Source organism: Notolabrus celidotus, chromosome 21 (genome assembly GCF_009762535.1).
Source record: "Notolabrus celidotus isolate fNotCel1 chromosome 21, fNotCel1.pri, whole genome shotgun sequence".
NCBI classification, from domain to species: Eukaryota; Metazoa; Chordata; class Actinopteri; order Labriformes; family Labridae; genus Notolabrus; species Notolabrus celidotus.
In genome coordinates, this window is record NC_048292.1 from 20,539,373 (window position 1) to 20,555,549 (window position 16,177).

The window sequence follows — 16,177 nt, forward strand, 5'->3', positions numbered from 1 at the left end:
AGTTTAAGCCCTGGAGTTTGAGGGAGGATGACGAGGTGAGAGAGAGAGAGAGAGAGAGAGAGAGAGAGAGAGTCTGCAGGACAAAAGAGAACTGATAAACTCTCTCTCTCTCTCTCTCTCTCTCTCTCTCTCTCTCTCTCTCTCTCTCTCTCTCTCTCTCTCTCTCTCTCTCTCTCTCTCTCCCTCTCTCTCCCTCTCTCTCTCTCTTTCTGTCCAGTCTGCTGTGGACTTTGCTGGATACAGACAGCTCACTTCTATCAGTCGTTTTCTGCTCCTTCATGTTACTGGAGTGTTGGATATATTTTACCTGCAGCCTCCTCTCTGATCAAACAGGACATAATGCTGAAGTTCAGTGTCACTCACAGCTCCAGGTGTGTTCGAGTGTGTGCTGGCGGTTTCTTGTGATGCAGAGTTCGACTTTTCCTGTCTCACTGTTTTCAGCTGTTTTGTCTCTTTCTCTTTTCACCTCATGTTGAAGCGATTTAAATCTGTCTCATTCTCCGTTTTGTACTAATATAGTCTCTTTCTCACTTTTTCTGCAGCCACAATGAACGGAAGGTGACCTGTAAGCACCCGGTGTCAGGCGTCCCCTCCCAAGACAACTGCATCTTTGTCGTAAATGAACAGTAAGTCTCTCTGCACGCCGACACACCCACTCAGCATTGTGCGCTGCTGATTCCTGCACTGATTACAAAGGTCACTCAGAGACGCCTTCATTCAGTAAAACACTGCTGCAGCTGTGCTCTGCAGATGTGTCAGTGTGTGGATGTACTGAAGAGACTCACAGATACACCAGACCAGACAGGACAAGAGACACAAAGGATGAGTCACTATTTAGTACATCACAAAGTAGATCTGTCTTTATTGAATACTTTCACAGTTCAGTCTTTACAGCACTCCAAAGATGAAAACTTTTTGCAAACTTAAGTCGTCTTTAGGTTCGTTTTTTTTTCAGTTCATTGACACGAGCTAAAAGGGTTTAGCATGTTCTCATCATGTCCTGCATAATAAATGGACGTAGTCTCCATGACGTCACCCATCTGTTCCTGAAGCCGATAGTCGGCGGGTGCCATACTGGAAATGCTGAACTCAACCTAACTTCTGTGGAGCTAGTGTGAGGTAAAGAGGCAGGCCTTTAGCCTCCTCGCTAACAGCTACAGTGTTCCCGCCTGTCAATCAAGTCAGTCACTTCCTTATTTGTGCAAAGCTCGTAACCATAATATTTTCAAAAATAACGAGTTATAATAAATTCACCTCATACAGTGTGTGCTGATGAAATGAGCAATTCAAACCTAAACAGTTTTTTGAACCAGGCTGTAAACATGTTTATTTCTGCTGTACAGATCGTCTTCTTTGAATGGGTGTGTATGTGGTTTCTGGTGTTTCTGCAGCCAGCATCTAGTGGACGCTTGAGGAACTGCAGTTTTATACACTTCTGCATTGGCTTCATATTTTTAGACATGAGTGCGCCGTTTTTTCACTTACAATTGCAAAAGTTTACACTCATTTGAATTAGACTTAAATAGAGAAGTACGTTTTTGTTGTTATTATACAGTGTACAAGTTAATCCGAGAATTTTTGTAATGCTTCATTTTAAGTGCACAACATTCAGGCAGGCATACTATAAAAACAACCAATGATTGCACAGTAAAATATATACAATTTGAATAATCATGGGTTTTATATGCAATGGATAAATCTAATTTGTAACTTTTAAATTCTGCAAGCCTATAGTTATCTTCACTGCTAAAACACAAAACTAAGAAAGTGTTTTGTCTTATTTCTAGTAAAAAAAAAAACACTCAGTTTAACCCACACTCACCTTGAAAGTCAAGATTAAGCCACAAATAAGACCTGAATTGCTTCTAATGTGTAAAAAACAATCTGTCAGTGGAGTAAGAAAACTTAACTTGCCAAGTTTCATAAGATAAGATAATTCGTCGGCAGATGTATTACTCATCCTAAGTTATTCATGCCTTATTTGGGGATTTTAATACCCAGAAGTTAGGCGAATGTGGCTGATATTAAGTCTAATATGATATTTTATTTACCAGGAAATAAGCAAACACACTTTCTTGGTATTGAGACATTGCAGAAGATGCTTGTCTTGTCATGTTTTAGCCCTGTGCACAACTTTCTGCATTACCAGTGGATTATTTAAATTTCATAACAATCTCAACCAAATCATCTTTATGCTCATGCTTTTATATTTTAACCCAAACTTCAACCAGAACCTCGATTTCTTCATGCAGCCACCAAATGTGCTCGCTGAAAGTTCCAGTAACCTGAACTAGTAATCTGAAATAAGAGCACTCTGACAGGGCTTCAGAATAGAGTGATGAACAGACAGGCATCATTATAGTGTGACACTGCAGTAACAGTGAGGATGGAGGAGATTCAGATCGAGCTGCCGTTGATGGGGACTTCTTTTAAGCTTCTCTTTTTTCTGCTGTGAAAAATGTTCGGTTCTCTGCAAAGTGTTCCCACTTCCTGTATTTCATCTGCAGTGAATGCTCAAGATATCACAGACTTGGTTGTTGGTTCATGTGTTATATGCTCTCTTTTCTGCAATCTGTCGAAGCAATGCAAAAAACACAAACATCAGAGTTCAACTAACCGCAGGTTTTTAAAAATGGTGTCTGAAATGCAATCTGTAGTACTCAACTAATCATACATGATCAGCACTGCAAGCCCCGCCCCTGAACTTCCTGGTCCTGGTCCTCTGGGAAAGTCACTGCAGAGGCACAGCTAATGAGACTTTCAGTGTAAGCACAGTGCAGCTTCTTTTTGCAGAAGGGCTTTTTAAAATTTGTGCTGCATCATCTGTAGGCCGAATTAAAGCTCTGATTGTTCCGTCACTGTCCTTTTAAAATGTAATAATCAGAGCTGTGTGTGTTCAGTGAGCATACAGCTGTGAGGATGTCCGCACAGCATCAGTCTTCAGCTCTCCAGCAGCTCGTACGCCCACACAGAGAGTAAAAAGGCTGGGTGTTTATCACCGTCTGCACATGTACAACGCTTCAAATCCTCTGTCGGGTCTTCACAGCACAAAATAATCACAGCAGGATCTGTCTTCAGTGCAGCTCCCTGAGCCCCTCCTCTGTGTCGTGGCGTTGTCCTCTGAGCATTGTGTGGACACATATCTTGGACATAAATGTGTCAGTAGATAGTTTTTCCATCATCAGGACAGCAATCTTGGAACCCATAAAAATGATCATCTGATAACTGGTGTCACCAGCGGTTAGCGACTAAGAGAGGCCGTGTATTCGAATCAAAAACAAGTAAAGTTCTGTATGTCCGTAGAATACGTATCAATATCTTTTTGTTCGTTATGTCCCTCAGAGGAGAGCTCATTCATCTGTCTGTGCTGAGTCTCAGTTTCACTGTAAACAGTACGTTCCACAGAGGCTTTACTCTGGCTTCCTTCAGCGGTATGAACCTGAAACAGAAACTGAAGTTCTTGTGATGTTCTTGTAATTAACAGGTCTTAAGTTTGCTGAAATAACAACATCATGATGCAGATTAGTCAGGAAATCTAAAAGCTGATTTTCTTTAGTGACACAGCATCAAGCAGATTTGTGTCTCAATGTAAATGTTTGATCTAGAACAGATTGTTAGCTGCTCTTCATGCAGATATCTGTTTAAAGAGAGAAAGAAATCCTCCTCAGATTAACAACCATGGGAGCCGTCATTACGCTGGACTGTGTTCCTCCTGCTTTCGCTCTCCATACAGACTGTTTTTCCTGCAGACACCTGATTGCACAATACTAAGACTACCTGAGAGGTTGATTCTAAATTGTATGTGGAGCTTCAGATAGAGATCATGGATTCAGCTGCAGACCTGCTCGCCTATTCAGATACTGAGTGGGATTGTGCGATGCAGTGTTCAGCTGTCAGAAATCCTTCTGATCTTATTGCTGTTAAATGTTTGAGCCTGATTGTGTGTCTGAGTCACTGAGGATCAGTTAATCTGTGAATGCCAACACTGATGACCCTGTTACTGTGTCTGCACATCAATCTTTATCTGTTAGGTCTATCATCCTTTGTCCGTCTCTTACATCCATATCTCTTTGCCGGCTCTGTTTGTATCACTGCATCTCTGTTCGGCTTGTTTATGACCGCCGCGCCACAAACTCACATCCAAAACAGAACATTTCTATGAATGTTTTTTCTTCTCCTCGCTCTCTGCTGTCTGAGTGACTGACTGCTGAGTTCTCCCTACCCATCAACCCCTAAATAGGATCCTTTCTGCAGTCCAAACACACATATCTCACAAAGAAACTACTCTCCACTCCACGGGAGAGAGAGCGGGAAACAACAAAAATTCGGGATGACGGCGCTGAAATGAAATTTAGGACCCGAGCTTCTGAAACAGACAAACAAACTGCAGCAATTACACGCTCCACCTCCAAAGGAGTCGTCAGGACGGTATTTCAATCCTCCTCGTCTCTGAGCTCCGAGGCCGAGATACCGACCCTGCTACACACACACACACACACACACACACACACACACACACACACACACACACACACACACACACACACACACACACACACACACACACACACACACAGTTTAACATACTCAGTTTTACTGCTAACAAGTTCAGCGAGGCTGCTCTCTCCATGGCAGCATCTTCTCTTTCACACACACTCTCTCCATCACGTTCACACACCCCACATACCTCCCATCCCAATTATGTCCTCTGTCACATGGTTTCTGTTAGGGAGGTGTCTGCCTGGGTGTTAAAGTGTGTGTGTGTGTGTGTGTGTGTGTGTGTGTGTGTGTGTGTGTGTGTGTGTGTGTGTGTGTGTGTGTGTGTGTGTGTGTGTGTGTGTGTGTGTGAGTTATGTAAATGACGTGTGCATGGTTTGTATTTTTAAACTTGTCGAGCGGAGACTAGGTGAGAAAGTCTCGGCTCTTTAACCGCGCCGAAGCTGTTAATGAGAGTTTCACCTTTTCCTGCCCTGACTGGTGAGAAGATGACGTTAGAAAGTGAAACGTCTCTGCTGTCTTTGTAGAGTTCAGCCCGATAACTTTTAAACAAACTTATGGAAAAAATGTTGACAAAGTCTTCAGCTAGTCCGAAACGATGCAGCTCGAGTACTGACTAGACCCAGGAAGAGGGAGCACATCTCCCCCGCATTAGCTTCTCTACACTGGCTCCTTCTTCTGACCTACAAAGCTCTTAATGGTCACACACCTTGGTATCTTAAAGAGCTCATAGTGCTCTATTACTCCTCTAGAACACTAAGCTTCCAACATGCAGGCCTGCTCATCGTAGCTAAAGTCTCTAAAAGTAGTATGGGAGGTAGAGCCTTCAGTTTTCAGGCCCCTCTCCTTTGGAATCATCTACCAGTCAGGGTCCAGGAGGCAGACACCCTCTCTACTTTTAAGAGTAGGCTTCAAACTTTCCTTTTTGATAAAGCTTACAGTTAGAGCTGGATCAGGCTTGGACCAGCTCTTAGTTATGCTGCTATAGGCTTAAACTGACACACTGGGATCCTGTCTTTTCCTCTATGACCTCTGTCTGCCTGTCCCTCACTTTAACTCTCCCTGTCTCATTAAAGTCACTAACCATAGACCTTTCTGGAGTCCCTGAGCTCCCTTGTCTCGTAGGTTCCTCTGGATCTCTGCTGCTGTGGACGTGCCAGACTCCAGCTGCTACAACTACTACTATCCGTCTCACCACTATCACCTCTCTCTCTCTCTTCATCTCCCTCTATCCCTCTCTCCAACACGGTCTCAGCAGATGTGTGTCTAACATGAGTCTGGTCCTGCTGGAGGTTTCTGCCTGTTAAAGGAAGTCTGCCCCTGCCACTGTAACTTGCTAAATGCTGCAAAGTGCTCTGCTCATGGTGGATTAAGATGAGATCAGACTGAGTCCTGTCTGTAAGATGGGACTGGATCTTATCCTGTCTTGATGTTGGGTCTTTGATAATAATAGAACATAGAGTACGGTCTAGACCTGCTCTGTTCTGAGGAGAACATTTGTTGGGAATTGGTGCTATATAAATAAAGATTGATTGATCATAAGGCAGCTAATAGATCTTTAGGTTTGTGTTGCAGCAGAGGTTGAACCACAAAGACTGGTGCTCAGTTTGTGGTCTTGTATTTGAGTATCTTGCAGAAAGACTCAGATCAGGTGTCCATGTACATCCTCTGCATTGGGACCACACAGCCAAAGCTAGCTGTAATAAATGTATGTATTAAAAGGGCGTCTTAGTGCCGCAGGAGCCCTCCAGTCTCTGCTCTTCATCTCTCTTCCTCTAAAACTTTTAAATGAACATGAAAATAAATGAGCAGAAGCTGTAAGCCTCCCCTCCAGGCTCAGGATGTTCTCCGTCTGAGAGAGCTCTTTAGATTCTCCCAGAGCAACACAGAGGTGATTCAAAGGACCATCAAGGAGCCGTTGAAACCTGCTTTGCTGTGGTTCGGTCTCAGAAGCTCCTGGATGAGGCTGCACGGGGAACACTCACTTTTATCATCCGGCATGTTCTTTCTCTGTGAGGTGTTTAAAAACAGGGACTGGTATCTTTCTGGTGGATTTTTAAAAACAGGCATTAAATTATTTGTTTTTCTCACTCAGCTCTGTGCAGGACGCAGAGATGAACATCATCAGTTTCATTTTCAGAGTCAGGATTTAAGGATTGCAGTCATTGACAAAAAGCTGCAGCCCTCTGAATCTGAATCTCCCTTTGAGGATCTTTGCACGGCTTCCCATTGTTGGTTTTCCTGGTGTTGCAAACATCCTAAAAACGTGCAAAAAACAAAACACCAAAATGACATGTTTGTAGATTTGTGACAGATTTTTGCAACTCGTTCAGAAAGGAAATACTCCTTGCACACCGCTCAGCCCCTGTTTATCTGACCCGGACTTCTCACAGTGAAAATCGATGGCAAGTTTCACTGGAATGATTTGTCCAGCCACCTGGACCTCAGCCACATGTGCACTGCATTAAATGATTTCCAGTAATCCCCTCCAGCTTCTTTGAGCAGCAACTTCAGTGAGACTCGGACGCTGCTGAACATTGTAGAGGCAGCTAATGTTCAGATCTGGGCTGCAAGGTTGATGCTTAAAGCTTCTGTGAGGTGTTATAGCACAGGTTATAGAGACAGCTTTCCCTGCTCACTGCCTGTAGGTCTACCTATGAAAAGTAATGCACCATCATGTGGTCACCATTTGTCGACTGAACCTGAGACAGAGGACGGTTCGCATGTTTCTTCCTGCTGCCATGTAAAGTCAACACATTCTCCTCGCCCTCTGCGTCTCATTCTAAAGCTCAGAATAACGTATTGCATCAATCTGAGATGCTCCTGGGTTTCTACAACTCCAGTTTAAACCCAGCGGTGGAAATGTTCGACCACCAGAGCAGCTGTTCTCAGCAACCAGCGTGTGGGAAGTCAGGTACCATGTTCAAAGGACTCACGCAGTCCTCCAGGGGGGTTGGTGATGGATCGTAAAACAATGCAGCACATTCTCGACTCATTGCAGATCAATGCAGTGTGTTTTTTTATGCATACCATTCAATCTTGTTTTGGGGTCTTTATGTCTGTTTTTGCAGAGTCCATCCGTCTGACACTCTGACAGTGCGGACGACAGTGACTCACACGTCATTTCACCACATGCTCTGCAGGCGTGGACACTAAAGGCTGATTTATACTTCTGCGTCGCCCCTACACAGCAGGGACTGACGCGCTCATGAGCACCACATACTTTTGCGTCGATCTGTCGGTGTCGCGCAGCAATTCTCCGCCGAAACGCTTGAGGGCAGTGTGGTCTCTCTGATAGCAGGTCGCCTGCTTCCGGCCCCCGCTACGATCTCTGTTTACTTTTCTGCAGCGGTTCAGAGCATGTTATGTTAATCTACAGCTGATACATATTGCTGCTTATCATACAGACATGATTACATGAAGAATAGAGAGGAGGAGATGAAATACACGGCTGATGTGCTTTCATGAGCGGGGATCCCAGAAGTGCTCTAAATGTGGAAAATACAAAGCCGCAGAGCCGACCAATCACAGGGCTTGCGGTCTGCATGGATTCTACAGGAAGTTACATTTTGGAGGAGGTGCACGTCAGCTACGTGCGTAGGCCTCTGCGTAGGTACAGGAGCTACGCAGACCTCCGGCGTAGGCTACACCATCGATTCAACGCAGAAGTATGAATCAGGCTTAAAAGTAAACACTCCACGAGATAGTTTTCCAATTTACGCCCGGTTGTGTGGCAGCAGCTAACCAGCAATGCATTAACTAAACATCTGTCTGGTATAATTGAATGCATGTTCATATTTTACTTGTACGTAGTCTGTACATGAATACGCGAATACAAACGTGAGAATGTTTAATGTTTACTTGCTTGTATTGTCCGTCAAAATCTTGTGTACGCGAGTGCCCAAGACGCACATTTTCGTGAGAGGGGAGGGTTTCCCTTTATACGCCGCTTCAGTCTGTCGTCATCAAACAAGGTTGAGCTCGACTACATTGAATGGTGAAGCCGGTTACGCTAAAGGGGGCGTCTTTACATTGATTTTACCTTACAAGTAAAATCAGCCACTGCAGTACGAACTTAAACCAGGCACCTGTGCAAAAAGTTGAAAATGTGTTTTTAAGATGAGGTAGAAGTAACAGCATTATAACCTCTATATTATGAAGTTATTACCGTGTTGTTAAAATGCAGTGATGTTTTCCTTCTTGGCCCTTCACAGCTGACTATCACATGCTCCTCTTCACCTCCTCCCGCCTCTCTCACAGAGATGTTCAGATTAAGACATTTCTAAAAACACACTTCCAGAAAGTTTCCTCTGGTCTCCTGAGGGAAGTTTCCCTCTCTTATCTCATCAGAGTACCGTCCTCCTCTGCAGCTCCTGCTTTTATTAATCACTCTCCTCGTTTTATGTTGTGTGATATTTTCAGCTCACTATTATCAGCTTCTGTTCATCTCCCCTGTGTTTAGTTAAAGCCCGCTGCTCCCTCCATCCTAACGAGTTAAGACAGAGGAGTTTTAGAAGAAGAGTCGGGCTCATCTGGCTCTGACCGCTTCTGACACTTTCTCTATCTGCTCCTGCTTCCTCCATATGCCTCCTCCATTCATTATTAACAGGATCCGCTCAGACGTCTGATTGTTCAAACAACAGAGAGATATGAAAAAGGCAGAAAATGTTCGCAGACAGACTCACAAGAGCGACTGGAAATCAGAGAGAGAGAGGGAGGGACGGTAATGTGGAGTTAATGGGAGTCTCTCTCTGAAGGGTGGAGGGCTGATGGGCCGATCAGAGCCGTGTCGCGGGGAGCTGATGGAAAAATAGCCTGACTTTAAATTAATAATCAGAGCGCCTGGAGCGAGACACTGCGAGATCGGTGTTTAGGAGAACAAAGAGTTTTGGGTTCGACCGCAGAAGCTTCCTCTTTCCTCGTGGTTATGTTACAGTTCTCAAACACAGAGGGATCTTTGTACCTCTCACAAACACACGAACAACAACAACAGAACATCTCACGTCCTCTCCTTCAGCGACCTTGATCCATGCATTGTCCTCTCTCTTATCCTTGATGTTATGATTTCTGTCCCATGCAGCATGTCTGACTTTAATTTGAGTTCTTATTATTTTTCATTCTCTCTCCCTCCTTTGTTTTGTCTCTAGCATGAGTTGTGGAAAGCTTGTCCACCCTGACAGGCCTGCAGAGGCTCTCGACAGGTAAAAACTTCTCGCTCCACTGGAAGACCTGCTTCAGCTTCAGCTTCAGCCGCCATGCTTTCACACTAAAGTTTGCTTTTGGCCGCGACTAAAACCTGCAAAGGAGCTGCATGCAGAGTGGAATAAATCACCTGTTTGCTGTTTTGTCTTCTAAGTAGAAATCGACTATAGTTACATTATAAAAAGCATTGGACAAGTTTCTAATATCCGCACGCCTAGAGTTATGTAAACCACCAAAATGTCTCTAAAACCTAACCACTCTATACATAACCAAACTGTTGCACGTTGAAACACATCGAACATTAAAGCTTGTGTGAGGAGTTTTTACGAAGCTCATTATAATTATGACATTAAATACTTCAAATATATCTCTATACGCATTATTCTATAAGTCACTACTCTTCTTTTTTTGTGAAGTTATGAAAAGGGGAGTAGAGAGTGGGGGAAGACATGCAGAAAATGGTTAACCGGCCTGGAGTCGACCGCTGCGACGAGGACTATAGCCTCTATACGTGGGGCACTTAGAGCGCCCGACTTGATGACTTTCCTGTGAAAGTTTAACCGTTTGTTGCACATTTAATTCCCCAAACTTAATAGCTGATGCCTTCACATGCAAACCAGAATTTAGAAAGGCAAGTTGGTCATCTATTCTAAAGAATAGATTTACCGACCAAGACAATAGACGTTGTGGAAGGTCATGTGAGAGAGAGACGTTCTGCTTATCTCTTAAACTAACTGCAACCTCACCTTCTGAACACCATAAAAGCTGTGTAGGTAGCACATCTCATCGTGCATAGTTATAATGAAATCTGAACCTCTGCTCCTCTTAATGGAAGAGATATTATGTTAGCATTCAATATGTGTGTCATACTTTTCAGGACAGTTGTTTTAAAACAGGATGAAGAGCTGGATGAACATATTCGGTGTTGGTGTCAGCATCGGATGTAGACAAATATGAAGTGCAGCAATCTGATAGTTATTTATCAGCCCGAAAACAAAAACTGATACCAGGTCAATTATCATGCAACCCTAGCAAAAAATAACTGAGGTATTAGCAGAGGGTATAGTATGAAACAAAGCTAGCTAGAATGTTTTTTTCGGTATCTCTGTATTAGCTATAACTTATGTCAAGGATTCTTAAAGAGAAAAACAGGGACCGAGGCGTCTCTAGTTTTCCTGCTAATCTAACTGAACTTGTTCCAGACCCACACGGAGGTAATTCCTCTCCTTAGTCTCCGTCAGACGGCAAACAAGTGGAACTGCTCCTTGTGAATGTGAGACCGATCTAATAGTTGGAGCGTCTCTTTGCTCTCACAGAGTAACACCCTGATCTAACATGTCAGGACGCCTCTTCCAGCTTTGTCTTCAGCTGCCTTCATCTTTAATTCACAGCTTTGTTCCTCTGTGTGATGACTCTGTTCCTTCCCCTCCTTGTTCCTGCCTCTCGCTAACACTAACTTTATTTCACTCTCTGCGTCGCCTGATGAACCGCTGAGCAGCACTAATGCAGAAATGATATTCAGGATGATTGATGTGTTGTGTCTGCGGCATACAGCGGGGGAAAGTTAAAGTTTGCTCTCTGAGTAATAACTCTGTGTTGGATTTAATAGGAAGAACCTTTTTCTGTTGCCGTCTGATCAAATTAAATCCCCTTTTCTTTCAGCGTTTGTTTTATTACCTCTGAAATGAAGAAATGGAATCAGCTGTCAGGCTGCGCGGTGACTATGCAGACACGTTTTCCTCCCTGATAACAGAGTTTATGAGCAGAGGACGGGCGCTCTCTCACAGCCACAGCTTTGAACTGTCTCATATTGAACTGTGACTCAATGATTGAATCCACAAACATTAAAGAGAGTTTACATCCTGAGAAATCTACCTTTGGTGATTCTCACAACTAAAATGAACACGGGTGTCATTTTGCATCAAAGACCTGTCTGCCTAAAGTCTGATCAAATCATAAAGTCCTCTGCAGAAAGTCAAACAACCCACACACCACATAGATCCTCTGTTTTACCCTCCAGTACGACCAAATAAGCCAACAAAAGCCCCCAAGAAATTGCATTATGACGTCTTTTCTTTCAATCAAACAATCTTTATTTATATAGCACCAAATCCCAACAAACTTTATCCCTCAGACTCTTTCCAAACAGAGCAGGTCTTGACCGTACTCCATGTTCTATTATAAAGAAAGACCCAACATCAAGACAGGATAAGATCCAGTCCCATCTTACAGACAGGACTCAGTCTGATCTCATCTTAATCCACCATGAGCAGAGCACTTTGCAGCATTTAGCAAGTTACAGTGGCAAGGACAAACTTCCTTTAACAGGCAGAAACCTCCAGCAGGACCAGACTCATGTTAGACACACATCTGCTGAGACCGTGTTGGAGAGACAGATAGAGGGAGATGAAGAGAGAGAGAGATGATAGTGGTGAGACGGATAGTAGTAGTTGTAGCAGCTGGAGTCTAGCACGTCCACAGCAGCAGAGATCCAGAGGAACCTACGAGACAAGGGAGCTCAGGGACTCCAGAAAGGTGAATGGTTAGTAATTTAATGGGACAGGAAGAGTTAAAGTAAGAGACAGGCAGAGAGAGGAGAGAGAGGGAGAGACAGGATTAAAGCAGGGTTGTATGAGGTACTTATCAATAACCACAGGGGATGCTTCTCAGTTCGACCCGTTGATGTTTTGCATCTCAGTTTGATGTAATTTTGAGCAACTGTCTATCTTTTTAAACCTGCAGACCGAACAGCTGATTGGTTCACTGCAGACGAAGGAATCCGAGAATACAGCAAATTAAAGCGCTAAAACATCCTAAATATAGTGCTTGTGCACTAACATCAGTGTCTAGGTCAGAGTTTCCTAAACTTAGTCCTCAGCAGTCAGGCCAGTTTCCATATACACCCATCCCTATTGATGTGATCATCTCAGATCCAGATGTTAGTCAGATACAGTCTCTGGATGGTCTCTGTATCCACATCGTCTGTTATTTATTATAATCGCTGTAACTCAGGAAGCAGTGTGAATCCACCAAAACGAGAATCTCTGTTTCACTGACACCACATGCAAGACAGCGCAGAGAGAATAAAAATGATGTTTCACACAGAGTTGAATCATCATCCATCACATCCATCCAACGTCCAACATCCAGCACACCCAGAGCAAACAAACCCCTGTGCTCACGCTGCGGGGAAGCCGAACCGCAAACAAATGCATCAGGGTAAAAAAAATCCATGATATTTCATTTCAGAGCGCACTGATGCTGCGTCAAGAGCTGAGCCCACAGACATCAAATAAAACCGGTCTGATCAGAGCGATGAGAACAAACAGGGAGAGTTTATGTAGGAGAGGTTAATAAAGGATCCGATCACCGGCAGAGTGAAGGATGAAAACACGAACAAGATGAGACAGAGGGGAGAGCTGAAACGGCAAAAACAGGGAAACACAGATTGGCTGTGAGATCAGTGGATGAGTTTTGCTATGTGTGTGTGTGTGTGTGTGTGTGTGTGTGTGTGTGTGTGTGTGTGTGTGTGTGTGTGTGTGTGTGTGTGTGTGTGTTAGTCACCCTACTTTAGATGTAGGGCTCTTGTTACTGGAGGCGAGTGAGGGCCTTCTCTCTTACTCACAGTCAATTGGCCGGCGATTCAGTGTCACTGACGGAGCCACGAAATGGGAGCAATTTCACAACATCCGCCTCTGGCAACAATACCTCTCTGTGTTCTAATGGCTAAATGCCTTCACACACACACACACACACACACACACACACACACACACAGAAAATTGAGGCAGGTTCATGGGAACGTTGCCATCTCAGCTGAAAAATATTTCATAATGAGCCGAATCTTGCTCCAAACTCGCCAGCTTATCCCGTGAAGTCAGTGAGGTTGTCAGGCAGACTGGTTTCACTGCAGACAAACGAGAGTCTTATTTAACATTCAATACCCAAACATACAGTAAATACTCCGAACGCAGCTTTTTAGAGTAATCGAAATTGACTTAATCTATCAGTGTGGATCAAATTTTGGAATCAAAATGTTTGGAAGGGACATTTTTATCATATGAATGCTGATTCACTACCATGATGTAGGCAATGAGGTTGCTTTTATAGTCTTAATGTAGTGAAGAGTGTTGCTCCATTAAGAAACTTCACCAAATAACATCAGTGTGAAACATACTGTGGGGGATAATGTACGGTGTGTGGGTGGTTATGCAAGTCAGAATCCCTTCACGTCAGGCCTTGCTAACTCACTAATCACCAACATAGACAAGTAAACACAAAATATTTATTTAAAGATGATTTTTAAAACACTTCAATTTCAACAGATTCTTCTCAGCCTCCTTGTTTTATGATTAAACATCAAATTGAACATTTGAAATCAGGGTCCAGTTCAAACCTGATCCTCTTATTTGTTGTAATCCACATTAAAGTGCACATTTCCATCGAAGCTAACTTTCAAGGTGAACGGGACTCCTGCAAGAATATTGATGTTGATGTTTCAGTCCTCGTTCAGCTCTCCTCTCTGACATTGACTCACCTTTCAACATAAATGAGGCAAATGTCTCAAAAGGAGCACCGCCTGCAAGCTAGTTCAGGCAAGCAACTGGAGCTGTACTGATTCAATCAGACTCGTCATCCTCAATAACAGCTGACCAAACATCCTCTCATTTGGCGGTCTATTTAAGCTGCAAGACTTTCCAATAGCTCCCCATGCTGCTCTTACATCCATGCCCGCTAACTGTCATATTTCCCCACTCTCAAGACCAGCCTGAGACCACACTAACGTTTTTACCACAGTGTCAACAGGCAGAGGGAGAATGAGACAGACTACTTTCTGTGGATTCATTTGATGTGACATGTGATCAGGTCGTCCCTGGTGTCTCATTTGCATTCTAGAATTAATCGGAACATTCTATTCTCCTTTGATGTGTTCCATTCTGTTCTGTTCCATTCAATTCTCCTTGGATGTGTTCCATTCCATTCTATTCTCCTTTGATGTGTTCCATTCCGTTCTATTATCCTTTGATGTGTTCCATTCCATTCTGTTCTCCTCGGATGTGTTCCATTCCGTTCTATTATCCTTTGATGTGTTCCATTCCATTCTGTTCTCCCTGGATGTGTTCCATTCCGTTCTATTATCCTTTGATGTGTTCCATTCCATTCTATTATCCTTTGATGTGTTCCATTCCATTCTATTATCCTTTGATGTGTTCCATTCCATTCTATTATCCTTTGATGTGTTCCATTTCATTCTATTATCCTTTGATGTGTTCCATTCCATTCCATTCTATTCTCCTTTGATGTGTTCCATTCCATTCTACTCTCCTTGGATGTGTTCCATTCCGTTCTATTCTCCTTGGATGTGTTCCATTACATTCTATTCTCCTTGGATGTGTTCCATTCCGTTCTATTCTCCTTGGATGTGTTCCATTACATTCTATTCTCCTTCGATGTGTTCCACTCTGTTCCGTTCCATTCTTTTCTCCTTTCTGCTGGTTGATTTGATAGAACTTGTGTGATCAGGTTGCCCCTGTATCGGGATCAGGTTGATTTAGTCCAGTTTTTCTTTGAAATATTTGGACAAGAGTGATACAGATTGCCTGATCATATAGCAAAAATCTGGATCTCCAAGTCTGGATCAGTCTAATCCAGACTAAATCTTTTAAACAACAGGGCCCTGGACAATTTTCTCATCAACGCCAGACCAGAAACTTGTCAGCAGACAACCTTTTACTCCTTTGAGTAATTTAGATTTCACCTAACCCAGTCATTTATGTCATCTGTTCCTTTTGACCAATAACCTCTAAATATCTTTTTCCAAGTATGATAGAAAGAGAGTCAGTCGGGAGGCGTGTTCATGAGTAAACACGAGTAGGAGAACTTGAAGCTTGTGCAGTTTGCATCCAGTTTAATGCCAATTTGCAGCTCCCTGTGAAATCCCTGATAAAGGGGAATGAGAGTTTTAATTAGAACAACAGACCGGCTGTAGTTTCAGGGGAAAACCGAGTCAAAATTAGAATGGCTGCAGAAGTCTCTAAAGTACTCTAAGAGGCATACTTAGCCTTTTACAGTACTTAAAATACTTAGATTCAGCAGCACAGTTCCCTCAGCTAATGTTAGTAATCTACCCTCTCTGAAGAGCTCTGTGTTAAATGCAAAGCTACTATTACTTGCATAATTCCTCCAAACTCAGGGAAGCATTAAAGCTCTGATATCCTGTGTAATGCAGATTGTGATCATTAGAAAAACACAGCATTGATTTTTTAAAAACCCTCGTACTAAACGTATCTGCTCTCCTGAGCTCATTTCAAGTTTTAAAATAGACTCGTATATTTTCTCTGCATTAACAAGAAATTGATGTTTCTATTTGATATGTGAGTTTCGTCAACGTTTAATTTGCAGAGTTTGGGGTTTCCCGTTTGGCTTCAGGGCGCTAAAAGTTGCTGAGTTGGCTGAAATATTGAAAGGTTGATTATCA

General features: G+C 43.2%; 1 protein-coding gene across 3 annotated transcripts in view; it reads left to right on the forward strand.

The window, feature by feature from the left end:
- Positions 1-16,177, forward strand: part of LOC117804783 (pleckstrin homology domain-containing family A member 5-like) — a 266,307-nt gene that overhangs the window by 184,944 nt on the left and 65,186 nt on the right. For 2 of the 3 annotated variants that reach the window (XM_034673141.1, XM_034673142.1), the window contains 2 exons: positions 543-626; positions 9,645-9,698. In XM_034673141.1, the coding sequence (XP_034529032.1) occupies positions 543-626; positions 9,645-9,698 (138 nt within the window). The remainder of the gene's footprint in view (positions 1-542; positions 627-9,644; positions 9,699-16,177) is intronic. The other variant, XM_034673143.1, reaches the window with a different exon arrangement.